The sequence below is a fragment of the Netta rufina genome, assembly GCF_964035555.1.
Source record: "Netta rufina genome assembly, chromosome: 1".
Taxonomy (NCBI): domain Eukaryota; kingdom Metazoa; phylum Chordata; class Aves; order Anseriformes; family Anatidae; genus Netta; species Netta rufina.
Genome location: NC_140123.1, coordinates 61913401 through 61928225, shown reverse-complemented (window position 1 = coordinate 61928225; position 14825 = coordinate 61913401). Strand labels below are relative to the sequence as shown.

General features: G+C 40.4%; 1 protein-coding gene across 1 annotated transcript in view; it reads right to left on the bottom strand.

Annotated features, from left to right (window-relative positions):
* Nucleotides 1-7421: 7421 nt before the first annotated feature.
* Nucleotides 7422-14825, bottom strand: part of IRS2 (insulin receptor substrate 2) — a 30521-nt gene continuing 23117 nt past the window's right edge. The window contains exon 2 of the mRNA XM_084301676.1: nt 7422-9807. Coding sequence (XP_084157802.1) covers nt 9803-9807 — 5 coding nt within the window. The 3' untranslated portion in view covers nt 7422-9802. The remainder of the gene's footprint in view (nt 9808-14825) is intronic.

Here is a 14825-nt window from a genome sequence, read left to right as displayed (position 1 = left end):
AAAGCGCATCAAAGCAGCTGATGAAGCCTCTTTAGCGCTGCACATGAGGCAGATGCAATCTGAGCAATCACTGTGCCATGCACTCAAGCAGAAGTGATCAACTCGCCTGGCAGCTGCAGGGGCACACGTGGGCCCTCATTCCTGACCATGGGGGCTGCAGGAGGCCACTTCCTCCAGCAGCATCCTCAGAGGGATACACCAAAATACCTTAATGATGCCATTCTTGCCCTTTCAATGGGGAGGGCAGAAAGAATCAGACAAGGCTGAGTCTGATGCTTCATGACATTCCCCACTTGCTGCCACTCAGTTGAGAGGGAGCAGCTTGAGCTGAGCCCGGCAGGTGATGCATCCCATTAGCTCTCCAGGCCCCAGTGGCTGTGGAGGCCAGCATCTGTTTGCACACTGCTCCTGTACCCGCCAATGTAAAGGCTATGGGGTTTCTTGAATAGTGATGCACGCTGCTCTGTTCTTATCTGGAAGGTTTTATTTCTCCCCTTGAAAGGCTCCTGAAGATCCTCAAATGGGAAAGGGAACATGGAAAGTCTGCCTTTTCTCTTGCTCAAGTCAGTCCAGAGCCACCTTGCAGATTAATGCATTAAGACAGTGGTTCAAAAAGAGCTTTGCAGAGCGCTCTCCCTCACTAAGTCTCAGTCACAGGGATTAATGTGGTGATTTGAATGCATGCACTAATAGAGGTAGGTGCACAACTAGCAGTCCCAGTTCTGAGGGAGGAAGATGAAGTCTCTAGCGCCTGGCAAAAGTTAGAGACCTGTCTGAAATTTCTGTTTGCATTCACAGGACAGTGGGTTTTCTCCTTGTCAAGTTTCTGTGCTAAAGGACAAATGAAATAGTCACCTACTCATCAGCAAAATAAAAGCAAACAACCTCCCCAAATCCACGGTAATCTGTACACTGACATCTGTCAAGTTATATTTGACTGCATACACAACTTGAGATTTCTTGTGTACATCACATATAATTAGGCCCCTAGCACAGTATCCACTGATAAAAATCCAGTGCTGCTTCTGCAGAAGATAAGAACTGGAGAGTTTAGCTGAATAGCATGGGAGGATACCCACAGAGCAACAACACACCCCATTCACTGAGAAGGTACATAGCTACTTTATCCATAAAGTTGAGGAATATTGCAGTGTGAAACAACAGAATTGCTGGAGCTTCTGATTTGCAGTAGAATGGGCAGTTCAGTGACTGGACAGTCTAAAGGCAAGTCCAAACACAACTGAGGTTCTTCTAACTATGCCTCCTGGATGTTTCTCCTGAACTGTATTTCTGTAAATGAAGAGCAAAGATCACAGATGTAACCCAGAGATGGATCCTCCAGGTACATCACATAAGGAATGTGCTTGGTAACCAAGAAGACTGCAGGTTTGCAAAGTGAAAATTATGGTGTCCTGAATTTCTTTGCACTGCAGTTTTTCTGGTTTTGAAGGCATTGGACTACAGCTAGTCAATTAGAAATCTCATTGTCTTTCTTACTTTAGAACAGGGAAATCATGGGGTTTCTTACCTTCACAGAAATACAAAATCAATAAAGTAATTAAATGTTTATATTATAAAAGTATTTCCTTTGAAATAGTAGGGCCATTATTTGATAAAAATAATATAGAATCCAGCACTGGTGTATTAATCACACTGCATTGAAGGCAGAGAAGAAAAACATTCCTCTTTTGTCATGTCTATTGCTAAGAAAAGACTCCTCTCAAAGTAGAAACACTTCAATATTTGTTCTACAGATAAATAAGATGAAATCTTAACCTTTACTCTTCTGAAATCCTTAGAGAAACATTCAGTTATCTGCATCTGAAATTAATATTGGATTGCTTTATTGATTCATTGGCTAACGATACAGACTGGCCCTGGAAATTCCTCTCTGCTTGCATTGACACATTGAGCAGGAACAAAAAAAAAAGTCATTTAAAAGCAGTTTAGCCTTGAGAAAATGGACAGTCATTGTAGGGTTTGGCATTCTAGCAAAAAAAAAAAAAAAAAGAAAAAGAAAAGTTCTTGTATACCACTTAAGAATCAAGATGCTTATATAGAACAACTTGATAGACATGATAAATAACTGACTACAATTACACTACTTGAGGTGCTGCTCAAGGGCAAGACAAACATAGAAAAGCCTTCACAGGACATCAGGTTTAAAAAAAAATATATCAAAAACACATAAATAACCTCTCACCTCTGAGTCAGAGTTTCACATACAGTAAATCACCATGAAAGCAATGGTGGCATACTCCTAATCTGCGGTCACCCAGACCGTGGCCCTGGGGTTTATCTTTGTGCAACAGCTTGTAATATTTAGCCTGAAAATTGGCAGCACTAAAAGGACAATGGGTGGGTATTGGATATGTTGTAGGCGACCCGGGTGATCCTACTACGGGTGAGCTCAGTGCAAATTTATTTCCCAGCCTTAGTGTTTAAACTCTGATCCCATGGCAAGTGCAAGGTAATCTGAGGTAATCACTGCTCCACAGGGAAGGGGTAAACACCTCACAGCTATCATGGGTAAGATTAAGTAAAATGGTAAATATGGTGGTACAGTTGCTGTATCACTTATTCCTTCCTCCCTTTATCTCCGTAGTTTGTTTAAGTATATCCACATTCATTTGAACCATGACAGGTTCATGTAGGTTTATCATGCAGCTGAAGTAACGACGTAATATACCATCTCACACTTTCCAGTCCTTTTGCAGGATGACAACACTTGTCGGAAAGGTTTAATGAGAACAGGCTGCTTTGTCATGCTGACCAGCTCCAACCCTTATGCCTGAGGAGCGTGGGGAGCCCTGCTCTGCCCCAGAGCATCCTTGGTGTGGCAGTTTTACTCAGCTGGGCAGCTGGGCTCCACCACAGCCACTCTCTCAACCCCCTCCTCAAAGGAAAAGGGGGAGAAAATACAATGAAAAGGGCTTAAAGGTTGAGATAAGGACAGGAAGATCACTCAACAATTATCGCCACGGGCAAAACAGACTCAGCATAGGGAGATTAATAAAATTTATTACCTATTACTAACAAGCTAGAGCAGTGAGAAACAAAACAAAATTAATTAATTAATTAATTTATTTATTAAAACACTTTCCTCCCACCATCCTCTCCTACCTCCTTCCACCGAGTGGCACGGGGGAACGGGGAATGGGGGCTGTGGTCAGTCCCTAACGCTTTGTCTCAGTCTCTGCCACTCCTTCACGGTCCCTCTCTGTCCCTGCTCCACGTGGGGTCCCTCCCACGGGATGCCGTCCTTCCCAAACTGAGCCTGCGGGGGCTGCCCATAGGCAGCAGCTCTTCAAGCACTGCTCCCACATGGCTCCATACCACGGGGTCCATCCATCCCCCAGGAGCAAACTGCTCCAGCACGGGGCCCCCACGGGTGGGCGGCAGCTCCCCCCAGACCTCCTGCTCCTGCGTAGGCTCCTCTCCATGGGCTGCAGCTCCGGCCCGGGGCCTGTTCCTGCGGGGGCTCTCCACGGGCCGCAGCCTCCTCCAGGCCACATCCACCTGCTCCACCGGGGGCTCCTCCACAGGCTGCAGTGTGGAGATCTGCTCCATGTGGGACCCATGGGCTGCAGGGGGACAGCCTGCTCCACCAGGGGCCTCTCCACAGGCCACAGGGGAACTGCTGCTGCCTGCCTGGAGCACCTGCTGCCCTCCTGCTGCACTCACCTGGGGGGCTGCAGGGCTGCTTCTCACTCCTCTCCCCCAGCTGCTGTTGTGCATCAATTTTTTTCCCCCTTCCTTAAATCTGGTCTCACAGAGACACAATAAACATAACGTATTCACTCAGCTCTAGCCAGCAACCGATCCCTTTGGAGACAGCTGAAACTGGCTCATATCTGACGGGGGACAGCTTCTGGATTCTTTTCAGAGGCTACCCCTGCAGCCCCCTGCTACCAAAACTTTGCCGTGTAAACCCAGTACTCTTGGCAAATGGGAATTGTCAGTCTTCTGTAACAGGCAGGAAGGTACATCTTCCTGGAAATATTGGCATCTCCCGATACAAAAAGATACTGCCTGCAACTGTGAGAGAAGTCAATCATAGTGTTGCTCTGTTTTTTGTTGTCGTTGTTTCTGTTTCTGTTTTGTTTTGGATAAAATTATGATGTTACATGATGAGTTTCATCTGCTGCTGGATAAGAGCACTCTTGAGCAAATGATCTGAGTTTGTATGGAGAGTAACCAGCCTCACCAGTTCCTTTCTCTTCAACACCTGTCTCTAAATCAGGTCAATTGCCAGTAAAAGACTGATGTTACAGGTTTTATTTTACTTCTTTCCAGTAGTAACTGTTCTGCCAACTAGTATCATCATGTGTTGTAGCACTACCTATTTAGACTGTACCTGTGAAGCCCTCACAGGGAACACCTGGGAGACCTTTCCACAGCCATTTAGCGTACAGTTTTGTACAAAATGGCATTATGCCTGGGTGAGAGGAAATTTTTTAAAGGAACTAGGAGTACTGGGACACGACTAATAGACTAATAGTAACTCTGCTGGTTTAGGTCAGACATTTCACACAAAAATATGATGGTTTCAGATGTAGCAAATTCATCCCTTTATACACAGGTTTCATCATTTGATCTAGTATCTTGAATAAGGGTACACTGTAATTCATTCATTTTAAGAAAGTCAGTGTAAAATCTGGGCCTTATCGCTTAAGGAAAAATTTCTAATGTTGGAGTTGTCTAAAGTGGTAGTTCTGGACACTCACCTCCATAATAAAGTTTTACTCAGGCTAATGAATGAATGGGGAAATAATAACTGTACTGTTGGATACACCCACATTTTCAGACAAGATCCCTTCTTAATGAGAAGGAAAACTACTTTTAGAAGCAGCAGCATAAATTTCAAAGGTTGACACAGTATAGTATTTTAATGTTAATTCCTGTCAAATGTGGGAGTTTTACCAGTCCATCTGCAGTGAGCATGATTACAAGTAGGAGAATCCTGTTCCTTTATCTAGATCCAATGTTATTCACATTAATGGATGTTTCAAGGTGTGTCTAATTCCATCCTCTGCCTCCTCCACTTACAATATGTAAACACAGCTTGATGTTTATTTCTTCTACCTTGTGTAAGAGCTAGTATTTTGGCAGTAGGGCTCATCATCTTCTAGACATACCTTCTACATTCACTTTAGCACTTACTGATGCATTTTGTGATTATGTGCGTTACTCACTTTCAGCAGGGGGGATGAGAAGATGTGAAGATAACCTGTGAAGAAATACCAAGGATCAAGTAAACATTTCAAAAACTTTTGAAAGCCACACATTCAACATGTGACACAGTGTTGCCTAATGATTTGAAAAAAAATATGAGGCTCATATGTAGCAATGTTATGTGTCATATTCATCCCACAGGCCAGTTATCCCATCCCTGTTTTAAACAGTATAAAACATATGTTTAGTCTGATATATAAACACATAATAACAACAACAACAAAACAACAGGGATCTGTATTTTCAGAAGTGGATGGTGATACTTTCCAACCCTGTTATTTTGGTAGGCTGTTGGGATACTTCAAAGAAGCCTGTTTTCAGGAGTCAGTTCCAACTAAACGTCACAAATTGTACCCTTAAATAAGAAATGCCTATCATCAAGTTAAATATTTAGGGTTCCTAGAAAGCCAGTCACCCATTCATTAAACATAACTTCTGTTTGCATACCCTTTCAGAGACTCCTGTCACCCAGAAAAAGTCAGGAGCAAAGGTGGCTCTCAGTGTATCTTGATGTCTGTGCGAGAGCTAACTGAGGTTCCTCAAGATGGAAAGCTGTCTGGGAATGAGTGAAGAAGTGCTAATACACTGAAAGGTTTGTTAGATTGTTTTCCTCCAAGAGAGCAGGAAGGTTTGCATCTTTGGCCAAGTCTATTCACTTTGTGCTATTCAGTAATGGCTCTTCAAAGAGCAAGAGGCTGAACTGCATTTCCTCACTCACAATAATCACAAATGAGTACAGAATTTATACAGCTGATACCTGAACCTTTCCTTCTTTCCTATGAACAGGAGAAGTGGAACAGTAGGGACACATGTTGAAGAAGGCAGCTTGCTTGATGAGAGTTTGTTATTTAAAGGCTGTTGCATGGTGATGCCTTTCATAGTACTGTCCAGCAGAGAAGATGACACTTGTGGGCAGTTGTGTTTCTCCAGAGCTATGTTGTAGACTTAAGCAATTGCTATTTCTCTTGAAGGGTGTAGGTACTGTAAGATCCACAAGGTTCCCCCATTCTGTCTTCTCTAGCTAAGCCTACAGCTGAGGCAGTCGTGACAGATAACAAGGGACTAAATGTTCTCTCTTGGGCAGCACACACATTATCAGTGATTTATGTCTGCATTCTGTGACTTATATGGACACTCCAGCAGCCACAGGATGATTTTACCGCAGCAACAGACAGCATTGCTCTTTCCATTCGAGCCACTTACAGAGAAAGAACCTGAGCTTGCCACAGCGAGCCAGGGTTTTTGTCCTTTTGAAACAAGGTTGTATTAATATGGTCCTCCAATTATGCCCCAAATGCAAGGTAACCATGAAAACACTAGCCCATTTAGTGGCAGATGTTGCCATATATGTTACATATGTATTTTGTTATATATAACATTGAGTGAATTTCATTTCAACTCACTTTAAACATGGTGCATTGCGAGACGATGTCTTCTCTGTGTGATCAACAAGGTGTGTCATTCAGACACTCCTCAGTATAAATGAAGGAGATCTCAGCTGTGAAAGAGAGATCAGGCTTTTTATCAGTCTACCATCATCCACTGTCACTACAATCCTTGTCATGAGTCAATGACCATCACATCACCGGGCATTTACGTGAATGCAAGGAACAATGAAAAAGAATTGCAAGTTAAGGAACCCTCCTACTGACCAAGAGCAAATTTGGCTACAGTGACCCCATGGCATCCCTGACTGTGCCCCAAAGCACACAAGCTAGCAGATGAAGATACCTGCACAGCGCATTGGGCTCCTCCTATTCACCTTGTACCGGTGTGACTATATGGTAAGTATAGGGCAAGCGTGTTCCCTCTAAATAAACTGCCAGAGAGACTCGCTTAGTCATCTGTTGGGATGAGAGCTTTCTAAACTGGAATTAGAAATATAAACTTTGCCTTTATAACACAGATTACTTTATTACTAAGAAAAACAAATTAAAATGGTTTCATGAATTTTCAAGTTTTGCATGTGTTAAAAGTAAGTAAGCATGTGCAGAGCAGTAAGATTTACTCAGAGAAGGTGTTTTTCACTTTAAAAGAGAAAAAATATTATATAAACAGCCTCCCTGCCCCCCCCCAAAAAACCACCACCACCACCAACAACAACAAAAAAACAACACTCCTAGCAAAAAAAGGCACACAAATACTTTACTTCTTTCATAAATAATGTATTTTATTGCATATGGCTATTAAGGAGAGCATCCATGATCAATACAGACTAAATACAATACACTACTCTAGTTCCATTTATTCTGGTCTCCAGCAGCATCACATTTATCCTTATATACAGCGTGTACATTGGAAGACACAGCAAGATAAGTTAAGTCTCTTGTCATATCACAATAGCAAGAAATATATTTAACATCTTGATATCCAGAAACAATACGTACCCAAAAAGAAAACACTGCTTAATAACTGTTAAGGTTATATAGCAAAAAATATTTTAAATTTAAGGTAAGTCAGGCAAAATGTACAAAGACCCAATATACATTGTGAAATTTTAGCAAACATAACATTTATACATTTTGGTTCCATTCTGTAAACTAAATTAAGAATGTAAGTATTGCATATGCCTTTGCGAAATATACAGGATAGAGAAGAATTGACTATATTGTCAAGTTTTTGTTTTGAAGTTGCTGTATGCGTTTTAGCCATTTATTTTAGTGGCATGAGTTCCTAATCAGTACAGAGGGCTCCTTCAAAATAGAAGTTCAAAATTTTGTATTCAGCAGGTACCACGCTCAGTGCTATAGGGAGGTTCAGACAGAAAATGTCAACAACGGTATTTGCTTTTTCAGTTCCAGAATTGAACAAGCAGCATTTTAGCATGTTTTCGAACCATTTATAGTATTATTATTATTGGAAAAAAAACACAACTCAGATAGATTAGATATTTAAATTGATTTTAGATCTAATATTGTATTAACCTATGCATTGCTGTGATTTAAGACCCCCAAAATTATACTGAAAAATAAACGTGTTTCAAGGGGTAGGGAAGGAATTAGTTTACATTCATCTTTGTCTTGTAATACAATCCTCAGTTCTAAAAATTCAGCATGTAAGCAGGAAGATCACACTGTCATTCATTTGTAAGACATCGACTCTCGTCTTCCTCAGAAAAAAAAAAAATCCAAAATGATAATGCATTGTTAATAGTGATGTACAGGTCCCACCTAGCACAATGATTTTCAGAAAAATAAGTCTCACATAACTCAAATAACTTAGTAATACTTACATGTCTATCAGAGCAGGCACTGGGGAGGTACCATTAAAACGTATATGAACTCTTCAACAAATTTATCAAAGGAGAAACAAGGTGGCATGACATTCTGCTAGTCTGGAGCATCAGCTGTGTATGACATGTGTGACCACAGCCGCCAAGTCACTTGTATTTTCAGACTGCTTGAAACGTGATGCACAAGTAGTCTTGAAAATAACTCCGGATAAGCGACTGTAATGTTTCTTCTTTCCCTGTAATAATGCCTGTAAGCTGCAGTGATGCTTTTCTGGTAGAAGGCAAATATTAGGACTTCCTAGATGGCAAAATAATACTGTGTTAATATTAGCGCTCAAACCTGTCCGATACCCACTATCAGCCCTGCATTCCTAGCATGCCTACGTAGATTTTTGGTTACAAGAAACGCAGCTAAGAACAGGGTTAAACTGACAAAAGTGAGCTTGTAGATAGGAGAAAAGGCTTTTGCAATCTGAAGTACCTACATCAACACCTACATAGAGAGGATTAAACAAGTTGTCAAAGGTAAAGAGAGATACCCCCGATACAGTTTGATGTTTTTAACTCAATGTCACTTCAGTTACACATTTTTATTTTTCAACTACTCTAAATCCTCCGTCCAAGTCCGATCCACAGAGTTTCATCCCGTCTTAGACTTTCCAGTGCCCTCACCAGGCTCCGTCTGAGAAGCAAGCTCTGCAGCTGGCGGTGGAGAAGCAGGCAGCAGCTGTATGCGTTACAAGTTCAGTAAGGCTGGCGACCGCTCTTGAGAGAGACTCAGCATAGAGATAAAGGAGGTCCTGTCGTACACCAAACACCGCAAATCCGGCTTTACTTTGAACTGAGGTAGGTAGTACTGTGATAGGCTTGAAATTATGCCAGTAAATACCAGATCTGACTGCTTCAGCAGGTGCCACAGAATCCCCTAATATGCCAAAGGATAAACACAGTTTGTCTTTGCAGAAAAAGGAAATGAAGGCATTGGCCATTAGTTAAAGAGGCTGGCAGAAAAGTTCCTACTGCCTAAAGAACATCTCCAACTCCTGCCAAAACAGCAGCAAAACGATAGTGTAGATGCCATTGACAGGACGTGAGTTGGGCAGGTTGCTTTCCCTTCCTCGCTGATCCGCTGTACGGTTTAGTCCACAACAGTTCGAAAGTTAAGTAACCGTCCAGACCAACAATGACAACAACAAAAAGTAAACCTTAAGCAGCTTCAGTTAAAAAACAAACAACAACAACAAAACAAAACGAAACAAAAAACCATGTATGCTGAGCAGCTTCTTTGAATGTTGTACTCTGTTGTTTGAGGTCATGGTGATAAAACTAACTCCTTCACTCTGAAAAGAAAAACGAAAGAGAGTCAATAACAGCTGCAACAAAAATCATATTGATGATTAATACAACACAAAATACTATATAGAGATCATTCAGAAGGGGGTTTCATGGAAAATAAGGGTACGTAATAACTGCTTTTCTATTTACATACATCGTAAGGCATTATGGAGGCAACAAAAGGAGCTCTTTCCAATCCCATGCCATGTTCCAGACTTCCCTGCTGCAGCTCCTCAAACTAGCAAAACACAGGAGGCAGTACTGGCTAGAAAACACGCCATGAAATCCCCCCAGTTCAAGTTGTGACCCTCACTGTTTTGTTTCAATTGTAAGAAAAAGGCGTTGCAGAAAGTAGGTACAAATTCATGTGTTGTTTTTTTTTTTTCTTTTTTTTTTTTAATTGTCTGGTTGTTATCAAAAGCTGTCCAGTTCCAGACATTAAAAACAAGAGTTTCTTGAGACTGTTTTAACTTTAGGGAAAGAGTCTTACAAAAAAGTAAGAAAGGCCCTTGTCCTAATCTAGTTGTTTGATTTACTATTATTCTGTAAGTAAAAGAAAATGAATTTGTCGGCAAACGGATGGAACCTTCTTCAGATTACTGCCTACAGGGCTGCTTTAAACATTGAAAGTGAATTACGCAGTAACATAGAAATTGATTATGAAGTGACCCATCCTATTTTAAAGAACCCAGCTGACTCCCCTCTTTTTTTACTGCTGAGAATGAATGGATAAGATATGCCACCGCCATAAATAGATTTCATATTGATTGACTCACAACATTAAGGTCATTCGTTAACATGGTCATTAAAAATCAAATTTCCTCAATTTGTTGTTTATTGATAGTTTTCCAGTTTGCTAAGATTTTTATAAAGCAGCAATGTAAAAACAGTAGTGATCAAAACACCAAGACTGTAAATTTTATATGAAAAAACACTGACACCTCATTTTGAAAGGTGCTAAGTGGTATAGCCCGATACAATCCCAGGCTGCAACACTACATTCCTCTAAGTACCATTAATGTTATCTAGTCTATCTTGTTGTTTAAAACAATTTCATTGTTGTATGTTGCTGTACCCAAGTTTACAAGTTAGACGAAAACTCTAGCTTGAAGACATATGTCAAAAGTTTTTTTCAGAAGCTGAAGCTTCTGGGATTTTCACTCTGGGAACTAACATTGTTACCTAGAAAAGCCGTAGTACTTCAATTTCGACTGTATGTATAGAGACAGTATTTGCTTTGGGACCACTATGAATTATATATGACCCCTGGATGTCAAAGTGCTTATCTGTGCAAGTTTCACTCCACACAAGCTTCTAATAAGCCAATACAAAGGCTTTTCTTCAAGTCTATACAAAAAACACAGGTTGACATATCTTGGCACATATGTGAGAATTACTAAATTGCTATTGAATTGCTCAGAGCTAAGGTTTACTTAAGGAATAAGTACTGTCGAAGTCAATCGGAGCTGCTGTATGATCAGTTACTTAGGATGTTACTTAGGATTTAGTTTACTGACACAGCCTGAGATGAATTAATAGCTTGCCAAGACCAAAAAGAAACTATCTCATTGCCCGCAACCACTGCCATTTATTTGGTACCACTTTTCTGATCTGACACTAAGTCAATTCTAGCCATTCAAACTTCAGAAGAAGAGCTTTTTTTTTTTTTTTTTTTTCCCATCCCCAAACTAATAACCTGAATTGACTTATGATACAATTAAGGAAGCCCCAAAATTGCCAGTGGGACAGAATTAGAAGTAGTACTTAGATACGTAGGATGAAATAGGAGCTGAGGAAGTAGGAGGGAAGCTGATGTGGAAAGAGGACATGGAAAGCCTGGAAGAACAGCAAAGTTTGTCATTTTTGTTGGTTGTGAGCTGTAAATACAGCTGCTACGGATACTGAAGATCCCATAAAATGAAACCATATCCTAGAGGGTTTTGTGAACTTTGAATCTGGAGTTGGGAACCAAAAGAAAGTAACTGGCCTGGCAGTCCTCATCTATTCCAGCGAGACTATGAAGGAGAACAAGGGCAGCATGGGTGGCTCTCAGGAGGGAGCAGAGATCCCTTGTTTGAGGAAGAGTTGCCTAGCAATCCTCTTTGTTCCGACTTTTATTCGGGGAAGCAGGATGCATGCACATCACAGAATCATTTAGGTTAGAAAAAACCTCTAAGATTATCTGGTCAAACCTTTAAGCACTTACATGTATGCCTACATTTAAAGATATGCACTGATTCTGTGCAATGGCTTTCCTTCTCCAAGTGGAAACCAACAGAACAGCTAAGTTTAGGTTACCATTGCATCAGAGCAATAGCTAAAGCCCAATATTTTTATTTTATTTTTTAAATAGATAAATTTAAAAATAATTTATTCAGATAGGGAAATCAGAGAAGGAGACTTTTGTACATGCAAATACAGCTGGCAAAAATGTTTTGAGAAGTATGTCTGCTTAGGGTGGCCACCAGGAAGGATTGATCGTTAGCTACTGAGTAAATCTGTGATTGCTCTCAATTGCTCTTGCAGTACAACAGGTGCTTTCCAGACAGAATTGAATTGGAGCAGGTGGGGTGGTTTGTGTTAGAGCACTCCCAAACTTGGTTCACGGGGCTTTACATGGATATTTACATCAATATCACTATCATTATTGCTATTATTGATTTATTTTACTTCAGCCATTAATATATTCTACTTATCTCAAGTCCCAGGTCAACATTGCTCTTAAAGTCATCTATCACGCAAGCCAAACCAGTGCGCATCACCTTTACGCTAGGACTAAGCAGAACTCCCAAATGACATGAATATATTATTTGATAATCTTATTCCCCCTGGGTACACACAAATCACAATACAAAGAGCAGCACTGTTTCAGTGCTGAAGTTCCCTCTTGTTTTTGAGTTTTGTCACGAAAAACCTCCATGCTAGCTGCTGGGTTTCCACAACTACCTCATGTCAGCTGATTACACCAGTGCTTCCTGGGGAATAAATCAGATAATAAACACATACAAAAATTGCTCGGAAGTGACCAAATGCTCAATGGTTTGCTAAATACACTGTGAAGAGAATACAGTGGTTAATCGATTAAAGATCTCATCTTCTTATTAATTTTCAAAGTCAGTAACCGATTAGCAAAATTTTTCTTAATCCCTAAAAATAATTCTCTTTTGCTAACAAGCATAAAAGACAGAAACCGCTACTCGTGTGGCTCGTGGCACAACACGGTGCTGGTTATTCATCATCAGTCAATTTATTCAAGTGGCAGGGCGACCGTCAGAGTGGATAAAGCACGGGGCTGAGAGCCCCCAGCGCTGCTGCGGGCTTGTGCCCTGACTCCAGGCAAATGGCTCCCTGGCTTTGTCCCTTTGTCTCCCCTCCCCACATTGCCTGCCAAATCAATTAAGGCTCTGATCCTGCTAACTAACTTTTCCTGGAAGAGCAATCCTATTGATATAACTGAATCCCAAGGTTAACAACAGGGATGTTTGCAGGCTTCGGGCCAAGCACAGCCCAAGGACCTGGATCCCACCTGCAAAATAAATGGCAGGAGCCAAATCCTGACCTAGCTGTGACTCTCATTAAGCAACTTAAGGAGCAATATACTTAATAAAAAGCACAGAGGTAACCCTGCTAAAGATAACACAGCTCTTGTGTTTAGCTGTGGGTCTCCACCAGTAATTCCAGGGAATTCAGTGAGAATGCTCCTACCAAATAAAGCAGAGCTTGGCCATCGTCACAAGGAAACATTTCCATTGGAGCTTAAACATTTGCCTTAACAGCACTTCACAGGAAAACATGAAGTAGTACGCTCTATCAATTTACGAAGTCCAAGAATAATAGCAATTCAAAGTGAAATGTCTCCAGATTTGATGTGAAAAACAAGTTAAACCATGAAATTAAAAGGCACATTATAAGTACTTTTTTTTAAAACAAGTCATGGTTGATCATATTTGGAGACATGGTGCCCCAAGTAACTACCCCCTTTTGGTATGAAAGTCCGCTAAGGAACAGTACATGATGTTATTTGGATATGCTTTTGTTGTTTTGTGCGTTTATAAGAGCGAGTATTGGGTCAGTACTGATTATTCATGACTGATAACAAAAACTACTGAATTTCTTTCAGGTAGTAAAGCAAGGATGCTGTGGCCACAGTCATCTCTATTAACATGAGCTTTGTAGTACTCCTCTCTCTTCAGTCAAATAGTTAAAAATCGTTACACTTTGAATTGCATTATGATAAACATGGAGAAATATTATCTTCTAAGGTGGGAAACGGAACACTAGGTTGCCTGGAAAAAGATGCTACATGTCAGCAGTTGCGAATACTGTTTGTTTCCCCTAGCATACGCACAAAAGGCTGACACGTTCATCTGATCTATGGACAAATCCCCACAATTAATTTATTTTGAGTGTCAACTTTTATCCAAAGGTACTAATAAAATCAAAGGCATCTGTATTTGATGCCATCTATTTACATGGATAGCAAATATTTTACCTGCAATCTTTCACTAGCAGATGAGTCCAGAGTTGAAGTGCAGATGACAATGGGTGCTACGCTTAGTTGATTTCAGAATTTGATGTAATTTGTGTTTCATATCATTTTGTCAAGGTTTTTATAGATTTTGTAATATGAATAACTAAAACATTAAAATGCAATTATGTGGAAAATAAAGGATTAAACTTACAAATGCCATTATAATGAATTTATAGCTAAAGTGCTGGTCCAGAAACACATTTCCCATATAAATTATAATAAAAATAGGCACTTCAAATTTAAAATGAAGAAACTAGACACGCTCATTTTTCCAGGATTAATTTAATACATTAGCAATCATACCTCTTAATTTCAGAGCTACAGCCACTGTACACTATTAAACAAGTTTGTATAGATGTGATTTAATCCCACGATTAGGGAAAAAAAAAAAAAAAAGACAAAAAACTCAACATAGTACTATCTGAAATTTGTCCAATTACCCTTCTCTTGCTGTATAGCAAGTTGGCTGTTTAAAAATGTTAAATGAAATTA